This window comes from Erpetoichthys calabaricus, chromosome 17 (assembly GCF_900747795.2).
Source record: "Erpetoichthys calabaricus chromosome 17, fErpCal1.3, whole genome shotgun sequence".
Lineage (NCBI taxonomy): Eukaryota > Metazoa > Chordata > Cladistia > Polypteriformes > Polypteridae > Erpetoichthys > Erpetoichthys calabaricus.
In genome coordinates this window covers 98,898,210-98,923,733 of record NC_041410.2, presented here as the reverse complement: position 1 = coordinate 98,923,733, position 25,524 = coordinate 98,898,210, and the positions used below count along the sequence as shown (strand labels likewise).

The window sequence follows — 25,524 nt, the reverse complement described above, 5'->3', positions numbered from 1 at the left end:
AATCATCAGATACTCACATCACTCACTAGGGGCAAAACGAGATCACGGGCCGTTCATGAGTCAGCACATTGTACATCTAGAGTATCAACTCTATCAAGAGCACCTCGCTCTACCTGAGACGACTGTGGTATGAAGTATTGAATACTCACATCACTCACAGAGGATGAGAGGACATCACAGACTACTGTAGAGTCACAACGACTCACTAATGAGTATTAACTACAGAAGGAGTACCTCACTCTACATGAGACGACTGTGGTATGACGTGTCAAATACTCAAATTACTCACTGGGGATGTGACAGCACCGCAGTCCACTTATCAGTCATAACATTCTAGAGTATTAGGTACATCATAAGCACCTCACTCTACACCAGCCGACCGTCATATGACGTATCGAATTCATCACTCACAGATGATGAGAGGAGATCACAGACTACCGAGGAGTCAAAACAGTTTACGCCTTGAGTATTATCCACTCTACACAACGTGACCACAATATAAAGTACCAAAGAGTCATAGCACTCATCAGGGATGAGACGAGATCCCAGACTACTGAGGAGTCACCACGATTAGAAGACGTATCGAATACTCACCTCATTTATCGAGGATGAAATGAGACCACAGAGTACCGAGGAGTCACCATCATCTATGTCTAGAGTACTAAATACAGAAGAAGCAGCTCGTTCTACACGAGACGGCCACGGTGTAAATCATCAGATACTCACATCACTCACTAGGGGCGAGTCGAGATCACGGACCGTTCATGAGTCAGCACATTGTACGTCTAGAGTATCAACTCTATCAAGAGCACCTCGCTCTACCTGAGACGACTGTGGTATGAAGTATCAAATACTCACATCACTCACTGAGGAGGAGATGCCATCCCAGACTACTGAGAAGTCACAGTGATTTATGTCTAGAGTACTAAATAGAGAAGAAGTACCTCACTCCACATGAGACGACCGTCGTATGACGTGTTTAACATCACTTATCGAGATCACAGACTACCAAGTAGGCATCACGATTTACATCTTGAGCAGTACCCTCATTAAAAACACCTCACTCTACGCAACATGATCACGATATAAAGTATCGAATACTCAAATGACTCATTGAGGAGGAGTTGAGATCATAAAGTACCGAGGAGTCACCGCCATTTACGTCTAGAGTATTAACTATAGAATAAACACCTCACGCTACATGACGTGATCACGGTATCTCCAAATCTCTCTATGTATATAAACTCCAACATCTGTCTGTCTGTCCGCTTTTCACGAGAGGACTACTTCACGGATTTAGATCGTTTTTTTTCTAGAACATTCCGGTTGATTTGCGACTTCTCCCACCGCGCTAAGAATCAGAGTTGGGTTGTGACAGCGATTTATTCGTGCGAATCCATGACAGAGGATGTGGGCTGAGGGGAGGGGGAAGCGGGAGCCGGGCGGAGTCCTCCTCACTCACGTGCCAGCCTCGGGGCGCATCTTACCTCCATTTAATCGAGCAAACGAGAGAACGACTTCACGGATTTAGATCGTTTTTTTTCTAGAACATTCCGGTTGATTTTGCGACTTCTCTCATCGCTCTAAGAATCGTAGCCCACTTGCAGGAGTGATACATTCGCACTAACCTGAGACAGAGACGGCGGGCCGAGGGGAGGGGGAAGCGTGACGTCAGGAGTGGGGAGCCGGGCAGGACCCTCCTCGTTCTCCTGTTTCAGTAATATGCGAGCAGAGCCGCGGGGCACGGCTAGTACTTTATAAAACAACAAAGCCTCTGGTGTCCATTTGTGGCCGGGCGTAATGTTGTTTGACTTCCACAAGAGGGCTGGGATATTCAATGAGCAAAGGCGAGAAGACGCACAAAGAAAGAGGAATGTGGGGGTCAGCATGTCCGGTGAACTGAGGTTCCTAAATACACAACGTGATCGACATCGATGGACGTACTAATATAAAATGCTTGTATCATTCATCACGGATGAGTTAAGATCACAGACGGTTAAAGAGTCGCATACTGGAGTATCAAGTGCAGAATTAGTACGTCTCCCTAGATGAGATGAGCACGGGCCGAAGTATCAAATACTCGCATCGCTCATCAGGAACAAGACAAGGTCAGAGACTAGCGAGGAGTCACAACGAGTACTCACGACACGATCTCAGTCTAAAATATCAAATACTCCGTCCACTCATCAGGGATGAGACGAGATCAGAGGCTGCCAAGGAGGAGAGCAGAGTATGAACTTCATTAAAATCCTCTCACTCCACACGACATGACGGTGGCTTCAAACACTCGTATCGCTCATTGGGAACAAAATGAGATCGTAGACAACTGGGGAGTCCCAATGGTCTTACATTTAGAGTATTAAGTGCAGAATGAACGCCTTGCTCTCCGTGAGACGACCACGGTGTAAAGCACCAAATACTCGCATCACTCGTCGAGGAACAAGGGGAGATCAGAGACCACCGAGGAGTCACGACGATTTACGTCTAAACCTCCTCGCTCTGCACGACATCCCTGCGGTATAAAGTATCGAGTGCTCATATCACCCATCAGGGACGAAACGAGATCACAGACCACTGCAGAGTCGCAGCCAGCCATCTTTAGGGGAGGCACCAGACAGTACATGAGACCGCCGTGACATCGAGCTTGACGTGGCTCATCGAGATTACGGACTCACAAAGATTTATGTTTAGAGTATTAACTGCAATATAAACAGCTGACTCTACACGACCTGACAACAGTAGAACGTATCAAATACTCGCGTCGCCCATCAAGGTCGAGATCATAGACCACTTAGAGGTCTGTGGCATTAACTGCAAAAAAAAAAAATCATCTCCCAGGCTCTACGTGAGGCGAGCTGTCCATCTCACAAACGGACAATGAATTTGTCACTGCCCTGACAACGGGCACCCCATCCACCACCCTGACGGGTATTGTCACCCTGCTAGAGGGCTTAGAGCAATGACACTGAAGATGCGTCTCCTTACCTTGGGCAGAGGGGGCGATGTTGCTCAGTGCAATCACAAAACTCCACAGTATCCAAAGTGCCAGGGCCATCCTGTGGGTGCGGTCGGGTCTCGGCGTCCTCACCATGGCAAAGTCGAGTCGATCCACCGGACTCCTCTGTCTATAGTTAACAGGATATCTGGAGCCTAGGAGGAAGAAGAAGAGCAGGAGAAAGAGTCAACAAGGGGCCATCACAACAACTTTCACTTCATTCAAGTGAGTCAGCAAAATTCAATCAGCTTGTTTGACCTAAAATGTCACCAGACTTCAGTGTCATCAAATGAAGTGTCCCCAAGACTCCACGGAATGGCCAAACTGAAAACTCTGCTTCTCGGAGAACATTACGAGTACCGTCGCAATAATTTGAATCCTGATCTTTGAGCCCAAACCAACATGATGAAAGTTAACTTAGTGAGACGTCACTTACAGCACACGAGTGGTTGACAATCTCTGTAATGCGTGTCATCCATTTGAGCTCCGTTCGTTATCTCAGTTTACATTCCGTTTGTCATAGTAAAGACCCCGGCCCACTGGGCCACCCCAGTTATCTCTGAGTTTTACCCTCTTGAAGCCTTGTTTGAAACGTCGGCCCCTCTTGTTAACAGGCATTGAATACCCAAGGAAGGCGCTTAGAGGAGCACTGCCCTCTGCTGGTGGTGCGTATGAACTGCACACTTCTCGCCCTCGATCCACAGGCCACCCTGTACAGCTGTTGTTAACCCTTCAGATTTCATTTTATTATAAATCGGTGTCTGTTGGGGCGGCACGGTGGCACAGTGGGTAGCACTGCTGCCTCGCAGTTGGGAGACCTGGGGACCTGTGTGGAGTTTGCATGTTCTCCCCGTGTCTGTGTGGGTTTCCTCCGGGCACTCCGGTTTCCTCCCACAGTCCAAAGACATGCAGGTTAGGTGCATTGGCAATTCTAAATTCTCCCTAGTGTGTGCTTGGTGTGTGGGTGTAGTGTGTGTGCCCTGTGGTGGGCTGGCGCCCTGCCCGGGATTTGTTTCCTGCCTTGCGCCCTGAGTTGTCTGGGATTGGCTCCAGCAGACCCCCGTGACCCTGTAGTTAGGATATAGTGGGTTGGATAATGGATGGATGGATGGTGTCTGTTGGTACTCTGCGGTTTATATAGTGCCTTTCATAGTGAAGCCCACCCCAGCACCTGTCAGAATGTCCTAACTCACTCAGCATCACTCTGTACTTCATATAGTGCCTTTCATATCTGTCTTTCACTGCTCACGACATGTTGCGTGTTGATTAGCACAAGCAAGTCAAACTTTTACTGCACGCTGTACTTGCGACAGCTGATTTTATAGCGTCTTTCACTAATCCTGCCACCGGAGGGTAGCACTTTGTTGCATGTTGCTCAGCATGTGTTACTCACAGTTCCCCCCAGGCTCTGTAGACGTGACAGTCAGGACCCCCTAAACCAGTAATTGACTGGCTAGCTGACTGACGTGAGACCCTCCTTCAGTTTCAGTTCTAACCCCCCGACCCCCCCGTGTGGCTGACGTGTGAATAACCAACTGGGCATGCTGGGGTGGTCCTCCTTTATGGTCTGACGCAGCCTGGTGGCCTCTGCAGAAGACCCCCCCACCCTTTCATTTTAAGCTCATTTCCGTGCTTATTCACCCGTATTCTTATTTCTTTATTTCCTCAATGCTGCCTTACACTGGACACTCGACACAGGACTCTGAGACCCACAATGACGACCCCCCCCCCCCCCCCCCCCAAAGACCAGCACTATATAAAAATCAATTGAACTGGTCAAGGAAAATAAATGAAAAAACCCAAAAACAATCAGAGTGGCGCGCGAATGTAAAAGCGCGAGCAGGTCTGGCAGCTAATCAATGTGCAGTACGGATGGCGGGCCCGCAGGTATTTAAAGCAGGAGGGCTCTTTGCAGCACAGCGGTGAGCCATCCTTTCAGCCTGACATTATCAGAGCTTGCGCCGCGGGAGACAAATCTCTGCGCGCTAACGGCGAGCTGGGGGTGAAATCACATCCGAGGAGCACGGGCTGCAGAGGGGACCGACGGACGTGCCGCCCACGGCCACCAGGTGGCAGCCCTGTTCAGCCATCATGGGGGTCTTACTGGAGATTCAGGGCTGAGTGACTTCATGTAGCCTGGCATTGACTCCACCCGCAGCTCTGTGGCACAAAAATACGCACCACCTACAGGCAGTAAGGGGCAGTCCTGTTCTACCGCCATGTGCGCATTATATTGGGCCTCACAAAGCATGTCATTGACTCCGCTGTGGGCTCTATGGCACGCAGGCATATGCCACCTACAGGCAATAAGGGGCAGACCTCTTCCTCTCAATAAAGGGCGGTCCCCCTTGTGTGTGTTTTATTGGTGATTCAGGGACCAGTGACCTCACAAAACCTGTCATTGGCTCCGCCCCCATCTTCAGTTGGCCTCAGCCCATTTCCCTGCAGCACACAGGGCATGCGCCACCTACAGGCAGCATGTGGGAATTGTCACGTATTTTACTGGAGATTCAGGGCTGAGTGACCTCACAAAGCCTGGCACTGACTCCGTCCCCACCACTATGGCACAGTGAAGGGACAAACAGAAAAGTTTGAGGACCGGAGCAGGAGATGAAGGAGCAAAAAACATAAAGCAAGAAGGTCTCAGAGGCAGAAAAATCAAAAGTACCAAAAACAGCAAACCCAACAACAAAAGCAAATACAAACCTGAAAGCCCTGGCAGACGGGAAAAACTAAAACGCACTGTCAAGCTTTAGTAATTCTTCCAGAAACTTGGAAGCCAGGAATAGTGGGATGGTGAATTAAACAACAATGCACCGATGACGTCAGACGTCATACACACCTGGAGGTGACATGTCATACGTCCCCGAGGATATGACAGCAAGAGGATGTCATAACGTAAAACAAAGCAACCATGGCAATGAGGCGAAATCCACAAAATGATGACACAGTGATGTCACAAAAAAAATAAAATAACAGCTTGAAAGACAAAAGAAACACAAAAAAGTAATTAAAAAAAATGATTTATATATAGAAGAGCAAAAAACCTCAGGCCTTTATTGAGCTTTTGTAAGTTGCTAGGCAACCAGTTCAGATGGGCGGTGCCATGAAGAGAGACGCTAATGAGAAAGAGCGGTTGAGGGCGGAGTCAAAGCCTAAACTTGACCACTTGGAGGACATGAGTGAAGGATATAATATAATATAATATAATATAATATAATATAATATAATATAATATAGGGCGGCACGGTGGCGCAGTGGGTAGCGCTGCTGCCTCGCAGTTAGGAAACCTGGGGACCTGGGTTCGATTCCCAGGTCCTCCCTGCGTGGAGTTTGCATGTTCTCCCCGTGTCTGCGCGGGTTTCCTCCCACAGTCCAAAGACATGCAGGTTAGGTGGATTGGCGATTCTAAATTGGCCCTAGTGTGTGCTTGGTGTGTGGGTGTGTTTGTGTGTGTCCTGCGGTGGGTTGGCACCCTGCCCAGGATTGGTTCCTGCCTTGTGCCCTGTGTTGGCTGGGATTGGCTCCAGCAGACCCCCGTGACCCTGTGTTCGGATTCAGCGGGTTGGAAAATGGATGGATGGATAATATAATATAATATAATATAATATAATATAATATAATATAATATATAATATAATATAATATAATACTAGCTGTGCTACCATCTAAGGTGGGTTGAAGTCTAAATAATAAACATAGACCTCAGGGTTGACATATGCAGTGCATCATCTATTAAATCGAATAATAAAATACATTGCATTTGTCTTTCCAACAGATGGCACATGAGAAACATTAACACTGCTTTCATGAATCCAATACCAATTGGCATATAACAGAGGAATATGCATTGCATTGGTCATTCAACAGATGGCGCATCACAAACATCTCTAGTAATAAAATACATCGTGACAAATGTTTGGGATGCGCCATCTGTTGGAATGACACTTGTGCTTCTGTTAAGTTGGATAACATACTATGTCCGGTGTTGCCTGCATGCGTTTCCTCTCACGGCCCTCCGAGATGCTTATGCCCCTTACTTATATAGCACCTTTTCCCCAATAAAGCCCATTGTGACACATGTCAGCTCTGCTGCTGTACTTTGTGGCACCTTTCCTGGGCACCAGGCCAGTAGAGGAAAAAGAAGCGAACAGCGAAGTCAGCCGCTTGAGAGCTCTGAAAGGCAGAGAATGGAATTCACAGAAATCCCGAGCTGGGATTTGAAGACTGAAACTAAAACAGAATAAAAAATGATGAAGGATGTGTAGTTAGGCAAAGATTTGTTATTAAAAATGTGCCAAAGTGGAATGTTTGGATTGCATGCTGGCAGGAGGATGTGTGATATTTCATTAGTCACCGCATTTGAATTGCTGACACCTAAAACAACGAAGCCCCTGTGCCGCCGCCGCCGCCGCCTCACATTTCCTGGAATAGCACGGCGAGTTTCCGCCTCATTCTGCAGAGGAGCAGACGCCTGAACTCTGGGAGGCTCACAAGCACACAAAGGAGGCGAAACACAAAGCGGAAATGTGCGTTTGCTCCTTCTTCTTCTTTTTTCCCCCTCTTAGCGGGCACGCATGGCGCAGTGTGGGGCGGCCTGCCTTCTCGTGGCGTCACGTCCTCTCAATCCGCGGCCTTTGATTTGTGGCACTTGAGCCTGAATGGCACTGCACAGAATACAAATGGCTCTGGTCGTCACATTAAAATTATTCAACTCTATACATCATTAACTTAAGACCTAAGGTAGCAGAATTCCATTTTCTTGTTAAAAAAGATCAATGTAGAAAACATAGAATGGAATTACAACAATATGGCGATGTGGGCGAGCAACACCATCACTGCCACCACCAGCAACGAAGGAGAGGGTCCAGGGTGGCACGCTGCAGACTGGGGCCAACACTCCAGGGAACAAGCCAGGGTTTCAGGATTTGGGATACACTGGGGCACCTGGGACATGGCACACGATGGGACCCCAAAACATGGGACACTGCGGGGCCACAGTACACCTGAAAAACTGGGGCACCTGGGGCATTGTGATGCCACATGACATGGAACACATGTGGGCCACAGCTCATGAGATGTTGGGGGACCAAAGCACACCTGACATACCATGGAACGTGGGGCACTGGGGACTAAAGTACAGGGGACATAATGGGACCCCATAACATTGGATACACTCAGGGACACCGCACAAATACAAGGGGCACAAGGGGGGCACCTTCTGTCCGTCTGCCTGTCCATCCATCAGATCTGTCTATTATATAGTGCCTTTCACGTCCATCTCCTGTATGTCGATTGTTTTGGACTCTTTCTCACGACCCTCCCTCAACAGACCCTTTAATGACTCAGTTCTAAATATTTGGGCCCTCGTACTCTTTTTCTTTCTTCTCCTCCTGACTGACCCCTGAGGGGTCTTGATGGCTCTCCTCGGCTCTCCAACTCTTTTCCGTGGCTCTGCTGACCCGTTTCATTAGCCACCTGCGTCACACTGGACCTCGGTGAAAGTTTCTTAAGATCGATGCAGTGCGACGTGCTGCCTGCGGACCCCAAGGGCGGTGACCAGCGGGTGTATCTCTGCAGACGTCCCCATGCCACCTTTGGCCCTCAGAGTTGTGCCTTTTTTGTCGTTTAGTTTCCGGGTCTGTTTGAAGCTGGAATGTACAAATCACAGGAGCTGTTAACCAACATGGCAACATCACAGCCGACCTCGCAGGTCGGATCGATAAAGAAGCCCCCTTTATGACTTCTTATGTCACCGCATGTGCCACACCAGCCTTACAACAACAGACTGCGGCTGTCACAGCAGGCGGAAGTCACCAAACGTTCTTGTACCCAAGACGGATGACAAGCCCCCTCTGTGATTTCTGTGGGTTGTGGACCCAGCGGGTCCCGTGTCCTGTGGCTCAGTGCCAGTGTGCCTGCCCACCTTTGTCATGCCCACTCTTTAGTAGCTCAGCCTTTGAGTTTTTTCCAAATGATAATCGGCTGATGCCTCCTCTGATTAAAATCTCCGTCAGTTGTAAACGTACAGAGCTAAACTGGCAGCGCGACCTTTAACACCAATTCATTTAACTCTTAAAACCCTTCAAAGGCACGCCCATGGATAATCGAGCCTACGATGAACGTCGACATCACGATGCTTGGAAACTTGAAATTGTGCCAATCCCTGCATGTGACGCCTGCACCAGCAAGGTCTCGCCGACAGACCCTTTAAACTTTTATTAGCGGGAGAAAACCAAACTTGCCCGAGTCTGATGCTGGCCCTGAAAATGTTGGCGATGCCCCTTCCCGAGGAGAGTGAAAACCCCACTGCCAGCTGTGCCAACTTTAGTGATGGGTTTGGCGCCGATAACAATTACTTCACTGTGCTGGGACATCAACGACCACACCGCTGCTGCCGAATGCCGAGATGTTCACGGACCACCAACCAACTTCAGTTACCGCCGGTAAAGAAACGCAATTTGGCCCAACAGATAACACAGCATGGCTGGCATTGCTGGTGACTGAAGGATGAGATTTGGGCATTTCTGGGATAATCTAATTGAGGGCTCACTCGGGCCATGTCCACACTACGACATTGTCATTTAAAAACAGGCTCTCGCCCCAATACCCCAACATTTTAAACCCCCAAAAATGCAGACTTTCAAAAACGCCAGCTCAGCGTTGGAGTGTGGAGGGCTGAAAGCGCACTCTGATTGGTGCACACTGCCCTGACCACACCCTGCTCAATACACCACCTCGGTCCTGATTGGTCACCCCTCACCAGAGGAGCTGCGACTGTTGTGTCGCTTAACAGAATCCATCAAAGTTACAGTTTCCACCGTCTGAATGCTGCCAATGTGCGCCAAAGGTTGTCAAAAATCCTGTGGCCGCGGGTGTAATGAACCCTTCAAGGAGGGCACCTGCATGCCCAGGGTTGGCAAATGTCTACATCACCTGCGTTCTCGGTCCATAGGGGTGAAAACTATTTTATTTAAAAACACCGTCCTGAAATCAGAACACAGCAGAGTAGACATGGCCTCGGAAAGCAGAGACGAGTGCAACGGGTGAGCGTACAGAAATTACAAGGAAGGACAAGCCGGCCATTTACTGGTATATAATGTCACTGGTCACAATGACAAGAGAGCTCATTTGGGCGTTTGTACCTTGAGATGAGCAGGTATTGTCACACATCGCATCAAAAGATAGGAGCTTACTGTCATCGTTTGTAAGAGGACTTAAATTAGCGCTAAGAAAAATCTGTCAAACAAAAACAAAAAAGATGAGGACGCAGTTAATGTCGGAATGACTGGACTTCTACAATCCATCTATCCATCTATTATCCAACCCGCTATAACCTAACACAGAGTCACGGGCCAATCCCAGCCAACACAGGGCACAAGGCTGGAAACAAACCCGGGCAGGGCACCAGCCCACCGCAGGGGGACTTCTAAAATATTAAATTAAAATGAATGTTAACAGTAAAATAAAGTAACCACTGGCCACCATGTGACAAATCCCAATAGAAGGATGATAAAGGCACAGCATAACAGACACTGATGTGTAAGGCACTATATGATACGATAGATAGATAGATAGATAGATAGATAGATAGATAGATAGATAGATAGATAGATAGATAGATAGATAGAAATTCATTTTAGTATAGTCGGCAGGATCGCAAAATTACATAGATAGAAATTCATTTTAGTATAGTCGGCAGGATCGCAAAATTACATAGACAGATAGATAGAAATTCATTTTAGTATAGTCGGCAGGATCACAAAATTACATAGACAGATAGATAGAAATTCATTTTAGTATAGTCGGCAGGATCGCAAAATTACAGACAGATAGAAATTCATTTTAGTATAGTCGGCAGGATCGCAAAATTACATAGATAGATAGAAATTCATTTTAGTATAGTCGGCAGGATCGCAAAATTACATAGACAGATAGAAATTCATTTTAGTATAGTCGGCAGGATCGCAAAATTACATAGACAGATAGAAATTCATTTTAGTATAGTCGGCAGGATCGCAAAATTACATAGATAGATAGAAATTCATTTTAGTATAGTCGGCAGGATCGCAAAATTACATAGACAGATAGATAGAAATTCATTTTAGTATAGTCGGCAGGATCGCAAAATTACATAGATAGATAGAAATTCATTTTAGTATAGTCGGCAGGATCGCAAAATTACATAGACAGATAGAAATTCATTTTAGTATAGTCGGCAGGATCGCAAAATTACATAGACAGATAGAAATTCATTTTAGTATAGTCGGCAGGATCGCAAAATTACATAGATAGATAGAAATTCATTTTAGTATAGTCGGCAGGATCGCAAAATTACATAGACAGATAGATAGAAATTCATTTTAGTATAGTCGGCAGGATCGCAAAATTACATAGATAGATAGAAATTCATTTTAGTATAGTCGGCAGGATCGCAAAATTACATAGACAGATAGATAGAAATTCATTTTAGTATAGTTGGCAGGATCACAAAATTACACAGATAGATAATGCCTTTCATATCTATCTAATAGATCGAACCTTCTGCTCCTGAAATAACTCAACTGAATACACAGAAGGACAAAATATGACAAAGTCCAGGAGATGGACGAGGACTGTTTTTTGCTGTGGCCGAAGCCCCCTGCCGGCTTCCAGCTCATTGTGATGTTCACTTCATTTTTATGGAGCTAACAGACTGCAGCCATTGATGAAGCGGAGGTTGATATTCCCCCTCTTGAGCCTCCAGATCAATTGCTGGCATTGAAATTGTCTGATTGGGGATGCAAAGTGCGCCATCAGGCCCAGGACTGACTCAGTGTACTCAAACTACAGGGAATCTTCAGTGACAAAGTAAACCAATGAAATTCTACTGTTAAAAATAAAAATCCAGCTAATGAAAGCTTGCAACAGTAAACTATAAGGTTCTCCACGGTAATTTCACAACTTTGCAGAGATAATCCGCTTATCCCACAATGATCCAGACTTACAGACCTGCTGGTTCAGGCAAGTTCAAAAAGTGGAGGGACAGTTGAATGGACCAATCGAATGTACTGCTAATAAAATTCACCTTTCCATTTTATGAACTCATTTTCAAAAGAAGGCCAATTATGGGGGCACAGGTTATTATTATCCCCCCCCAAAACAAGCCGGGGTCTGTGTCCACCCCATGTCTGTGTGAGGTTTTCTGGCCACCAATGTTAATGCTAAATGAGAAGTACAAAGTTGCCTGGGGATGCCGTTCTACTCAGGAGTCTCTCCTGCCCAGTGGTGCCCCGATGGTTTTGGCCCAGCCGGACCCTGAACTGAATTCAATTATTTTGAAAAGGCGATTGTTACATTAGCTCAGGGATAACATTTAAAAACATCGAAAACTGAATTATCATCTGTCCATCCATCATTTAAACCCGCTTATCCAGAACAGAGTTGTGAGGAAGATGAAGCTGATGCCAGTAATCATCGGGTGAAATATCAAAAAATTAAATAAATATAAAGATCCCAGTTAACACGTTTAGCCTAAAAGAAATGCCACCACAATTCATATTATTATTTCACAGAAGTTGACAGTTGTAAACAGTAAAAACCAGCGCTTATTCCTTCCGACATTCCTGCATTTTGTGACACCGCTAAGTCCAGTCGGAGCGTGGAGCCTCTCCCAGCAGCGGTAAATCACAATGGAGGAGTCAGAGCAGACTATAGGCTTTCATTCATGGGGGTCCTTAGCAGTGTGTGTTTGTTGGGGGGGGGGGGGGGGGGTCTTAAATAACTCCACTGTCCCTCGGTCATTTTTTTTCTTTATATGTGGGATTGCCGTAAGTACCCCGCTGTCTGAGGTGCATCGCTACGGGGTGAAAAGACAACCTGAATGCCTACCCACTTCAAAGCAGCTTGTTGCGCCCCTGGCCTTGACAGACCACTTTGACTCATCACTGAAGGCACCCTGGAAGTTTAAAAAGGAATACGAATATCGGGAAAAACCAACCGGAACACAAAGAAGTGGGCACGTGGGTAGCAGCCCGACTGGCATTAGACCGGGAGATGGGCGGCACCCACGTCTCTCACCACTGAAATTTAACAACGCATAAACAAGCGTTGCTTGCCATTAAAGCGATTTTACAAATGTTGACATTCCGCTATAGTCGCAAAGACATCATCATAATGAAACATAGGAGATTCAAATGACCTGCATTTGCGCCGACAGGGCATCGCTTCAGCAGTCGCTAATCTGGCTTCGGGTTCAACGAAGGGCTGTGGATTTCGTACTTGGAACTTGTTACCCCACCGCTGAATCTCGTCCATGTTGTAGGTGGACACATCCATTAGTCGGACCTTTCTGTTCTGCCATTTGTCTTTTGGATTTCGCACCCTTTTAAAGTAAAGCTGTGTATAGAAGTGCGAGACTGCGCACGCGCTCGTCCATGTTCTAACTTTTACAATGCGTGTGAGTGCGCGTGCGCGTGTTTTACGTCACTGCCCTCCGCCTCATTTTCTGCATTTATTCAAATCCTCAGATTTGGCTTCTCTTGGTTGAAGTCCCTCTGACTGAATGAAGAAGCAGGCGCGTCCAGCTAGCGAGTTCATTAAATCACACGCGACGGCGGGGCGGTGTGACCAAAGCGCTTCACGCACCGGGGGGTGGTCTCGGGGCGGGGGGGGTTTGAAGAGCGGCAGAAGCGCTCAAGTGTGTGTCAGGCTGACCTACTTTAATTGAGCGCCACACATTCCCCGCATGCTCCCCGCTCCCCGGCAGGTTAACTTCGGCTTGCTGTCTTCAGCCCCGCACACTTTCGACACGACGATCGCTTTGACCTTTCCGCCGCTTCTGGAAGAATCCGTGCGGAGAGAACGTGGAGCAAATTGAAGAGAGGAATGATGTCGAGGCAACCTTTCTCATCAATGCCTAAATGCACAATTGAATGCTCCACTGTGCCTTCATCACTCGGCGGCCGAGACCCTCCAAGCCTCCTGGGCATCCGTGACCCCCAGGTAAAGATAGTCAGTTCACGTAGGCACTGAACGCCTCGCCTAATCCACGGGTCTGTCATCCTTTAGCGGCTCTTATGGAGACGAAGGAGCATCGCAGCCGAGTGACGCCCATTAGCGGATCTTCTAATAAGAAGCAAACGCTTGCCGACTTACGCATCGGGGGCAGGAAACGGGGCTTGGTGAGGGTCACACCGTGAGGCACGGGGGGGGCGGGGGGCGTGCGCACTCCGAATAATTAAACATTCTGGGACACTGGCCCTCATCATCATCGTCGTTATCATCTTACTCTGAATTGGATGAACGGGTTTGGAAATGCGACATTAATCCGGGTCTTTATCAACGTCACCAGCACCCTTTACTGCTGGGATGGGCTCCAGCTTCCCTTGCTCAGGATTAAGTGGGTTTAGAAAACGAGTTTGAAAATGTGATGTTAACAATATCCCCATCAGCAGCATCTTTCACTCCTGGGACAGGCCGCAGCCCCCCGCCTTGAGTCGGATAAGGGGGATCGAAGATTTTGTTGCTTAGAATAAGAAAAAGAAGAACTGTGTTCAAAAGTGCTTGGGATGGGCGCAGGGAACACCATTTGAAACATTTATGTAAATCGTCATCATAATTAGAAGTGGGCGAAATGGGTTTGGCAGCCTGATGTTAATCCCATCTTCATCTTCATCAGCGTCATCAGGGTTTGCTGCTGTGTCAGGCTGCGGCCCCCGACCTTGAGTCTCATGAGGTGAATTTCAGAATTTGTAAGAAAATGAAGAATCGTATAGAGCGTGGGATCGGCTGCAGCCCCACCACATAGGTCTCAAGAAACGGGTTTGTGAATGTTCATCATCATCATCATCATCGCCCTGTGACAGTATAAGCTGTGACATTTTGCTGATTAACCCTTTGTAACTCCTCAGGACAAGCAACCGAACCTAAGATCTGTGAGGGCACATCAGGAGAGGGGGTCCACATGCAGACCTCCGTACGACTGCTCCCTCAGTACGTGATTCCTGACGCTGCGGTAAGGCGCTATATGCATTAGAGGAGGGCTGTTTCATTAATAACGCGATTGCTTGGTAAAGTGGCACAAGGTGGTTGCCCCTGGAAACATGAAGAGACTGGCACGAGAGTCAAGGGCAGTGGATGAAGTTGGTCTGTAAAAGGCGCTACGTGATTCTAAAGACAAGAATTGCAATGACGGTGCTGTGAAAGGCACTAGAAGACTGAACTGTGAGGGGCTCAGAACGAGCGAGCGGTGAGAACGGCAGACACACAGGGTGTTCGCGCCACTGCAGGTCCATTTTGACAAACTGTAATTATATTCACCTCTTTGGCTGGGGTCCGTTTCCAAAGTGACTTACATCGGAGGTCCAGCCGGGTGCATTTCTTGTGTGTCTGGAACCCAGACAGGTGAAGTGACTTGCTCGTGGGCACACAGTGGTGTCAGAAGTGGGATTTCCACCCACAGCCTCAGGGTTTAGAGTCCAAAGTGCCTCCGGTAAGGCCAACGATTACGTAGCCATCGCAGGCTCAATGAAAGCACGATATCCACCGGTACCATTCTAAGTATTGTTTCAAAAGGCGCTATATAGCGCAGTGGCTGTGTTCTGATGTGTATCACTTGTAACTCTCAGCTCTTCCTCGTAGACAGCACTCCATGTGGGCTAAAGGCCCAGTTTTGTTTAGAATGAACTGTTAATGAACTATTTAGTTCTGCTGACACCCCCCCCCCCCCGACTGATGCTTTGCTACTCCCAGATGGCTTTCCCAGACCTGAGGTGACACACGTGATCAGTGACGTCTTCTCACTTTCCACCATCAATCTGCGAGCAGACCAGTGGGAGGACAAGGACTGACCTCCATGCCCGGTCGCCATTACGTTCTGTCCACACATCGATCCAAGGTGGCATCACTGATTGAAATGCTGTCACCTGCTAGGCTTCAGTAGGGTCTGGCAGCCCCCTGATGAGAGCAACAACACCCCTGCTCAGTGAGGTGGGCTTCATGTGCCTTCATAGGGGGGCACCTGGCAGAGAGACAGCCCTCCACGGCATCAGGATGTGGTACTGTATATTAAAAGTGCCAAGCACTTTTGGAGCGCCACTGGATATCCATAAATGGCCTGTTCTGCTCACCGGCTCCTTTTAGGATTTTACTTGGTCGCGTGAAAAATGAAGTCGGCTCGTCACCTGAAGGCTTCATTCTTTAAATATTAAGAAAGGGAAATGGGCAGAATGGTGACGGACCTCAAGCTGCCTTGATTTAAAAGTCAGAGCAATGCTGGTCACCGGCGAAGGTTACGGTCCACCCCCTCCGCCGGACCTGACGAAGGCCGCTGGCCAAGCAGAATGTGAGACACAAGCGAGGAGCGGGCGCAGGAAACGGCCGGCGGACTGACATCCATCTGGTGGGCCTGCGATGAGCGCCATTGATTTCATGGATCTGTGTGTGTGTATGTAAGGGGGGGGGGGGTGCGGGGGGTTGTAATACCAGCTGATTTGCCTTCTCGGAAATGACAACATGGTGGGGGAGGAGGTGGAGGGGGGGGGGTTAAGGCAGCAGACATTATGGAAATCGATCAGCTGGAGAGGCAGGAAGGATGGGGGGGGGGCATAAAAGTCAAATGATAGCTGCTGCTGTGGAATATAGCGCCTCTCATCACATATGTGCGCACTTCTCTGTAAGTGTCTGTCCACCTATAGATTATAAAGTGTCTGTAACAGAGTGTCCCTCGTATCTGTCCATTCAGCACATAGTGCCTTACATGTCTCTCTGTCCATTACTGTATACAGTACAGTGCCATCCGGGTCAAGTCTGCTTGGCTGGCTGTCTGTCTGTCTACAGGTATATGGAATAATAAAGCACTTTCACTCCCTCTGTGTCACCAAGTGTCACTGCATGTCGTGTGTGTGTCTGTGTGTGTGCACATCTCAAGTCTTTCATTATTTACACTCTTCTTTAAATCTCTATCTGTGTAACTACATTATAACTGTCTCAGAATCCTACTAAAATAAAATAACTATCATCAGTCGAAGTATACAGGAGTGCGTCTATTATAGAGTGTCTGACTATTGATCTATCTATCTATCTATCTATCCCGCCAACTATACCAACATTAAAATCTATCTATCTATCTACCTATCCATCCATCTATTCATCCTGCCAACTATGCCAAAATTAATATCTATCTTTCTATCTTCTATCCCTCCATCCTGCCAACTAAACCAAAATTAATATCTATCTATCTATCTTCTATCCCTCCATCCTGCCAACTATACCAAAACTAATATCTGTCTATCTATCCCTCCATCCTGCCAACTATGCCAAAATTAATATCTATCTTTCTATCTTCTATCCCTCCATCCTGCCAACTATACCAAAATTAATATCTATCTATCTATCTATCTATCCCTCCATCCTGCCAACTAAACCAAAATTAATATCTGTCTATCCCTCCATCCTGCCAACTATACCAGAATTAATATCTATCTGTCTATCTATCCCTCCATCCTGCCAACTAAACCAAAATTAATATCTGTCTATCCCTCCATCCTGCCAACTATACCAAAATTAATATCTATCTATCTATCTATCCCTCCATCCTGCCAACTAAACCAAAATTAATATCTGTCTATCCCTCCATCCTGCCAACTATAAAAAAATTAATATCTATCTGTCTATCTATCCCTCCATCCTGCCAAATATACCAAAATTAATATCTATCTATCTATCTATCCCTCCATCCTGCCAACTAAACCAAAATTAATATCTGTCTATCCCTCCATCCTGCCAACTATGCCAAAATTAATATCTATCTTTCTATCTATCTTCTATCCCTCCATCCTGCCAACTAAACAAAAATTAATATCTGTCTATCTATCCCTCCATCCTGCCAACTATGCCAAAATTAATATCTATCTTTCTATCTATCTTCTATCCCTCCATCCTGCCAACTATGCCAAAATTAATATCTATCTATCTATCTATCTATCCCTCCATCCTGCCAACTATACCAAAATTAATATCTATCTTTCTATCTATCTATCTATCTATCTATCTATCTATCTATCTATCCCTCCATCCTGCCAACTAAACCAAAATTAATATCTGTCTATCTATCCCTCCATCCTGCCAACTATGCCAAAATTAATATCTATCTTTCTATCTATCTTCTATCCCACCATCCTGCCAACTATGCCAAAATTAATATCTATCTGTCTATCTATCCCTCCATCCTGCCAAATATACCAAAATTAATATCTATCTATCTATCTATCTATCTATCCCTCCATCCTGCCAACTATACCAAAATTAATATCTATCTTTCTATCTATCTTCTATCCCTCCATCCTGCCACCTATACCAAAATTAATATCTGTCTATCTATCCCTCCATCCTGCCAACTATGCCAAAATTAATATCTATCTTTCTATCTATCTTCTATCCCTCCATCCTGCCAACTAAACCAAAATTAATATCTATCTATCTATCCCTCCATCCTGCCAACTATGCCAAAATTAATATCTATCTTTCTATCTATCTTCTATCCCTCCATCCTGCCAACTAAACCAAAATTAATATCTGTCTATCTATCCCTCCATTCTGCCAACTATGCCAAAATTAATATCTATCTTTCTATCTATCTTCTATCCCTCCATCCTGCCAACTATGCCAAAATTAATATCTATCTATCTATCTATCTATCTATCTATCTATCTATCTATCTATCTATCTATCCCTCCATCCTGCCAACTAAACCAAAATTAATATCTGTCTATCCCTCCATCCTGCCAACTATGCCAAAATTAATATCTATCTTTCTATCTATCTTCTATCCCTCCATCCTGCCAAGTAAACCAAAATTAATATCTGTCTATCTATCCCTCCATCCTGCCAACTATGCCAAAATTAATATCTATCTTCTATCCCTCCATCCTGCCAACTATGCCAAAATTAATATCTATCTATCTATCCCTCCATCCTGCCAACTATACCAAAATTAATATCTGTCTATCTATCCCTGCATCCTGCCAACTATGCCAAAATTAATATCTATCTTTCTATCTTCTATCCCTCCATCCTGCCAACTATACCAAAATTAATATCTATCTATCTATCTATCTATCTATCTATCTATCCCTTCATCCTGCCAACTAAACCAAAATTAATATCTGTCTATCCCTCCATCCTGCCAACTATACCAAAATTAATATCTATCTGTCTATATATCCCTCCATCCTGCCAACTAAACCAAAATTAATATCTGTCTATCCCTCCATCCTGCCAACTAAACCAAAATTAATATCTGTCTATCTATCCCTCCATCCTGCCAACTATGCCAAAATTAATATCTATCTTTCTATCTATCTTCTATCCCTCCATCCTGCCAACTATGCCAAAATTAATATCTATCTTTCTATCTATCTTCTATCCCTCCATCCTGCCAACTATACCAAAATTAATATCTGTCTATCTATCCCTCCATCCTGCCAACTAAGCCAAAATTAATATCTATCTTTCTATCTTCTATCCCTCCATCCTGCCAACTATACCAAAATTAATATCTGTCTATCTATCCCTCCATCCTGCCAACTATGCCAAAATTAATATCTATCTTTCTATCTTCTATCCCTCCATCCTGCCAACTAAACCAAAATTAATATCTGTCTATCTATCCCTCCATCCTGCCAACTATGCCAAAATTAATATCTATCTATCTATCTATCCCTCCATCCTGCCAACTATACCAAAATTAATATCTATCTTTCTATCTATCCCTCCATCCTGCAAACTAAACCAAAATTAATATCTGTCTATCTATCCCTCCATCCTGCCAACTATGCCAAAATTAATATCTATCTTTCTATCTATCTTCTATCCCTCCATCCTGCCAACTATGCCAAAATTAATATCTATCTGTCTATCTATCCCTCCATCCTGCCAAATATACCAAAATTAATATCTATCTATCCCTCCATCCTGCCAACTATACCAAAATTAATATCTATCTTTCTATCTATCTATCTATCCCTCCATCCTGCCAACTAAACCAAAATTAATATCTGTCTATCTATCCCTCCATCCTGCCAACTATGCCAAAATTAATATCTATCTTTCTATCTATCTTCTATCCCTCCATCCTGCCAACTATACCAAAATTAATATCTTTCTATCTATCTTCTATCCCTCCATCCTGCCAACTATACCAAAATTAATATCTATCTTTCTATCTATCTTCTATCCCTCCATCCTGCCAACTATACCAAAATTAATATCTGTCTATCTATCCCTCCATCCTGCCAACTATGCCAAAATTAATATCTATCTTTCTATCTATCTTCTATCCCTCCATCCTACCAACTAAACCAAAATTAATATCTATCTATCTATCCCTCCATCCTGCCAACTATGCCAAAATTAATATCTATCTTTCTATCTATCTTCTATCCCTCCATCCTGCCAACTAAACCAAAATTAATATCTGTCTATCTATCCCTCCATTCTGCCAACTATGCCAAAATTAATATCTATCTTTCTATCTATCTTCTATCCCTCCATCCTGCCAACTATGCCAAAATTAATATCTATCTATCTATCTATCTATCTATCTATCTATCTATCTATCCCTCCATCCTGCCAACTAAACCAAAATTAATATCTGTCTATCCCTCCATCCTGCCAACTATGCCAAAATTAATATCTATCTTTCTATCTATCTTCTATCCCTCCATCCTGCCAACTAAACCAAAATTAATATCTGTCTATCTATCCCTCCATCCTGCCAACTATGCCAAAATTAATATCTATCTTTCTATCTATCTTCTATCCCTCCATCCTGCCAACTATGCCAAAATTAATATCTATCTATCTATCCCTCCATCCTGCCAACTATACCAAAATTAATATCTGTCTATCTATCCCTCCATCCTGCCAACTATGCCAAAATTAATATCTATCTTTCTATCTTCTATCCCTCCATCCTGCCAACTATACCAAAATTAATATCTATCTATCTATCTATCTATCCCTCCATCCTGCCAACTAAACCAAAATTAATATCTGTCTATCCCTCCATCCTGCCAACTAAACCAAAATTAATATCTGTCTATCTATCCCTCCATCCTGCCAACTATGCCAAAATTAATATCTATCTTTCTATCTATCTTCTATCCCTCCATCCTGCCAACTATGCCAAAATTAATATCTATCTATCTATCTATCCCTCCATCCTGCCAACTATACCAAAATTAATATCTGTCTATCTATCCCTTCATCCTGCCAACTATGCCAAAATTAATATCTATCTTTCTATCGTCTATCCCTCCATCCTGCCAACTAAACCAAAATTAATATCTGTCTATCCCTCCATCCTGCCAACTATACCAAAATTAATATCTATCTGTCTATCTATCCCTCCATCCTGCCAACTAAACCAAAATTAATATCTGTCTATCCCTCCATCCTGCCAACTATACCAAAATTAATATCTATCTATCTATCTATCCCTCCATCCTGCCAACTAAACCAAAATTAATATCTGTCTATCCCTCCATCCTGCCAACTATACCAAAATTAATATCTATCTGTCTATCTATCCCTCCATCCTGCCAAATATACCAAAATTAATATCTATCTATCTATCTATCTATCCATCCCTCCATCCTGCCAACTAAACCAAAATTAATATCTGTCTATCCCTCCATCCTGCCAACTATGCCAAAATTAATATCTATCTTTCTATCTATCTTCTATCCCTCCATCCTGCCAACTAAACCAAAATTAATATCTGTCTATCTATCCCTCCATCCTGCCAACTATGCCAAAATTAATATCTATCTTTCTATCTATCTTCTATCCCTCCATCCTGCCAACTATGCCAAAATTAATATCTATCTATCTATCTATCCCTCCATCCTGCCAACTAAACCAAAATTAATATCTGTCTATCCCTCCATCCTGCCAACTATGCCAAAATTAATATCTATCTTTCTATCTATCTTCTATCCCTCCATCCTGGCAACTAAACCAAAATTAATATCTGTCTATCTATCCCTCCATCCTGCCAACTATGCCAAAATTAATATCTATCTTTCTATCTATCTTCTATCCCTCCATCCTGCCAACTATGCCAAAATTAATATCTATCTGTCTATCTATCCCTCCATCCTGCCAACTATACCAAAATTAATATCTATCTTTCTATCTATCTATCTATCCCTCCATCCTGCCAACTAAACCAAAATTAATATCTGTCTATCTATCCCTCCATCCTGCCAACTATGCCAAAATTAATATCTATCTTTCTATCTATCTTCTATCCCTCCATCCTGCCAACTATGCCAAAATTAATATCTGTCTATCTATCTATCCCTCCATCCTGCCAACTATACCAAAATTAATATCTATCTTCTATCCCTCCATCCTGCCAACTATACCAAAATTAATATCTTTCTATCTATCTTCTATCCCTCCATCCTGCCAACTATACCAAAATTAATATCTATCTTCTATCCCTCCATCCTGCCAACTATACCAAAATTAATATCTGTCTATCTATCCCTCCATCCTGCCAACTATGCCAAAATTAATATCTATCTTTCTATCTATCTATCTTCTATCCCTCCATCCTGCCAACTATACCAAAATTAATATCTATCTTTCTATCTATCTTCTATCCCTCCATCCTGCCAACTATACCAAAATTAATATCTGTCTATCTATCCCTCCATCCTGCCAACTATGCCAAAATTAATATCTATCTTTCTATCTATCTATCTTCTATCCCTCCATCCTGCCAGCTATGCCAAAATTAATATCTATCCATTTATCTGATCCTGCCAACTATACCAAATACAGTCTATCCTGCCAACTATACCACAATTAATATCTATCTCACCAACTATTTCAAAATTAATATCTACATTTTATTTCATTTTTATTTCACGCACATTTCCTAGGCCAGCTGTTGCCTGTTATTTCTGATATTTCCGTTTTATTTGTTATTTATGAACTTCATTTGAATGCATAATTTGCTTCCTTTTTTGATAGATGGCCACGTTCCAAGCCGCTAATTGTCCTCAGCTGTGCGGTGCCAATAACTAAGACACACAAATGACCGAATGCTCGGTCCGCTCGAGCAGGGGTCCCAGCGCTGGGGTCGGCTTCTTTATTTTTGACTCCTCGACTTGAGTCCGGCGGGCACCCGACAAGACGGCCGGCCTTTCGAGTCGTCAAGCACATCAGCCATGAAAGTGCAGATCGCTTTATCGGAGACCCGCAGTCTCCATGCTGGCCCTTCACACCATACGGGACCCCCAGGACCCCACCTTCACTGTATTGAAGTCCGGTACAATGAGTACGAAGAGGAAGCACTGGCCTCAGAAGATAAAGTGCTGTGAACATCCGAGTTCAACATGGCAAACACATTTATTTGATTAATCAATCGAGGAGTCTGTCCAGCTGTCAATCAAACTATTTTAGGAGTGTAATATGTGCGCCTTTTTACCGTGAACTCTGCCGACACTTCTTTACACACACGGGCTGCTCCACCCGCCGAGAGTCCTCATTTCAAGGAGTTTGCACCCGCAGTTTTGATTACAGCCGCCGTCCTTTTGTTTTTAAAGCGCCTTTTCCAATGGAGGCGCCTCTGGACGGCCATCTCTAATGTTGTCCTTTCTCACCTGCCCAGGTAAAGGGTGCTGCCCCCTGTTGGCCAGGGCACAAAGGGCACATTATTTTAAGAGAAGATAAAGCCTGACTCAACCTTGGCATGGACTTGCAGTGGCACGTTTTAATCTTTTCACAGACCAACTGGCCATTGCCAATGACCAAAAAAGGGTTTGTATATGGTGCCCACGCCAATGAGAGGTGACATCAGAGAGCATCGAGCCAAAGCCTGGCCCTGAACACCTGGACTGCACCACATGCACTCAACAGCTGGGGGCTTCAATCCGTCATCAGGACCTCACCAAAGAGCCTCGTCTGTTGGACTTTTCCACAGGTGTCATGCCAGTTGTGGGGAGGTGAGTGCAACCTGCCAGCCACAGTTGGCATTCACCACCGTTTCAGAACGATGACGGCGGGCCATGTTCAGCTTGACTGCATGAAAGGGCTCGTGTTTAGCCAACAGATTGCTCTGAATACCTTCCAGATTGTCACAATCACGGCTCTGTTTATTAAATTGAAAGCCGGATGCCGAAAGCTGCTGGCGGGGGCCGCTTTTGATAGAAGGTCAAACCAACCCCCCGCCTGAGTGACACAAAGCTAAAGGGGTTAAGCCCTCCATGGGCAACATCTGATTGTCATGGCAACCCCGGTGAAATCTACAGCATCACAGGCCACCGCTTCAATCCTGCCTGGAGTCACTTGATCCGCCCCCTCAAGCCCCCCCCCCAAGCCGCTGGGACCAGGATCAGCCTTATATTGATGGTGTCTCCATATCCAGGAAGATTAGGCTTTCAGGAGAAGATAAGCCTGGACGCTCCTTGGGGTTTAGTTGTGAAGAAATGACAAGGCAAACAAGTGCACGAGGACTTTGGGGACCTTGGGGACGTCCGTGGTCTACTGCGGGTGGCTTCTGGCCTTCTCTGCAGATGTGCAAGCGCTGCCCCCTGGTGGTAGGGACTATAACAAAGCACCACCAGCGAGCAGCTCAACTAAGCAGGCAGTGTGGAGTAGTGGTTAAGGCTTGGGACGTCAAACTATGAGGCTGTGGGTTCAAATCCCACCAGTGATGCTGTGTGACACTCAGCAAGTCACTTCACCTGCTTGGGACCCAACTGGAAAAACAAATGAAATGGAACCAATTGTGTCTCAAATGTTGACAATCCCCTTGAATAATGGTGTCATCAAGTGCTGCCCCCTGCTGGTAGTGCCTTATTCATGGAGAACGTGCAAGTGCTGCCCCCTGATGGTAGTTTATTATTCATGTATCGATGTAAGTGCTGCCCCCTGCTGGTAGTGCCTTATTCTTCAAGTGCTGCCTCCTGCTGGTAGTGCCTTATTCATGGAGAACATGCAAGTGCTGCCCCCGGTGGTAGTTTATTATCATGGAGAATGTGCAAGTGCTGCCCCCTGATGGTACTGCCTTATTCTTCAAGTGCTGCCCCCTAGTGGTAGTTTATTATTCATGTATTGATGTAAGTGCTGCCCCCAGTGGTAGTGCCTTATTACTTATAGAGTCGTTTGTGAAAGTTCTGGAAGAATCACTTGGTGACAGTCCATACCAAGGAAAGGGTTGACTTGGGATGTCAGTGAAGACCCCTGGAAGCCCAGGGCTGTAAAGCGGCAGGTCACTAGTACACTGCCCCCTACTGCCGCTCAAGTGCCTGCCCAGAGTGGCGCCTCAGTAATTGCGCTCTGCTCATCACAGGAGCCTCACAGGGCAGCTGGCTCAGTCCACCTGCTGCGCGTCTCAAGTGTTGACTGTTTGTAATGAGCTTGTTCAGTGACCGGAGGAAAGGCGCTATATAGACTCACAGGGTAGCTGAATCAGCCCTCAGAGGGCACTGCCAGTTTAACCCTCACCGAGCCACACGTATAGCAACAGCGTCCCA

At 45.2% G+C, this 25,524-nt stretch overlaps 1 protein-coding gene across 5 annotated transcripts in view; it reads right to left on the bottom strand.

The window, feature by feature from the left end:
• The window catches only part of adgrl1a (adhesion G protein-coupled receptor L1a), a 332,245-nt gene that overhangs the window by 201,809 nt on the left and 104,912 nt on the right, over positions 1–25,524 (bottom strand). For 3 of the 5 annotated variants that reach the window (XM_028823930.2, XM_051920527.1, XM_051920526.1), the window contains exons 1-2: positions 12,866–13,034; positions 2,986–3,150 (exon numbers count right to left, since the gene is read on the bottom strand). In XM_028823930.2, the coding sequence (XP_028679763.2) occupies positions 2,986–3,150; positions 12,866–13,019 (319 nt within the window). In that variant the 5' untranslated portion in view covers positions 13,020–13,034. Of the gene's footprint in view, positions 1–2,985; positions 3,151–12,865; positions 13,035–13,175; positions 13,365–25,524 lie in introns of those variants that run through there. The other 2 variants (XM_051920529.1, XM_051920528.1) reach the window with 2 other exon arrangements.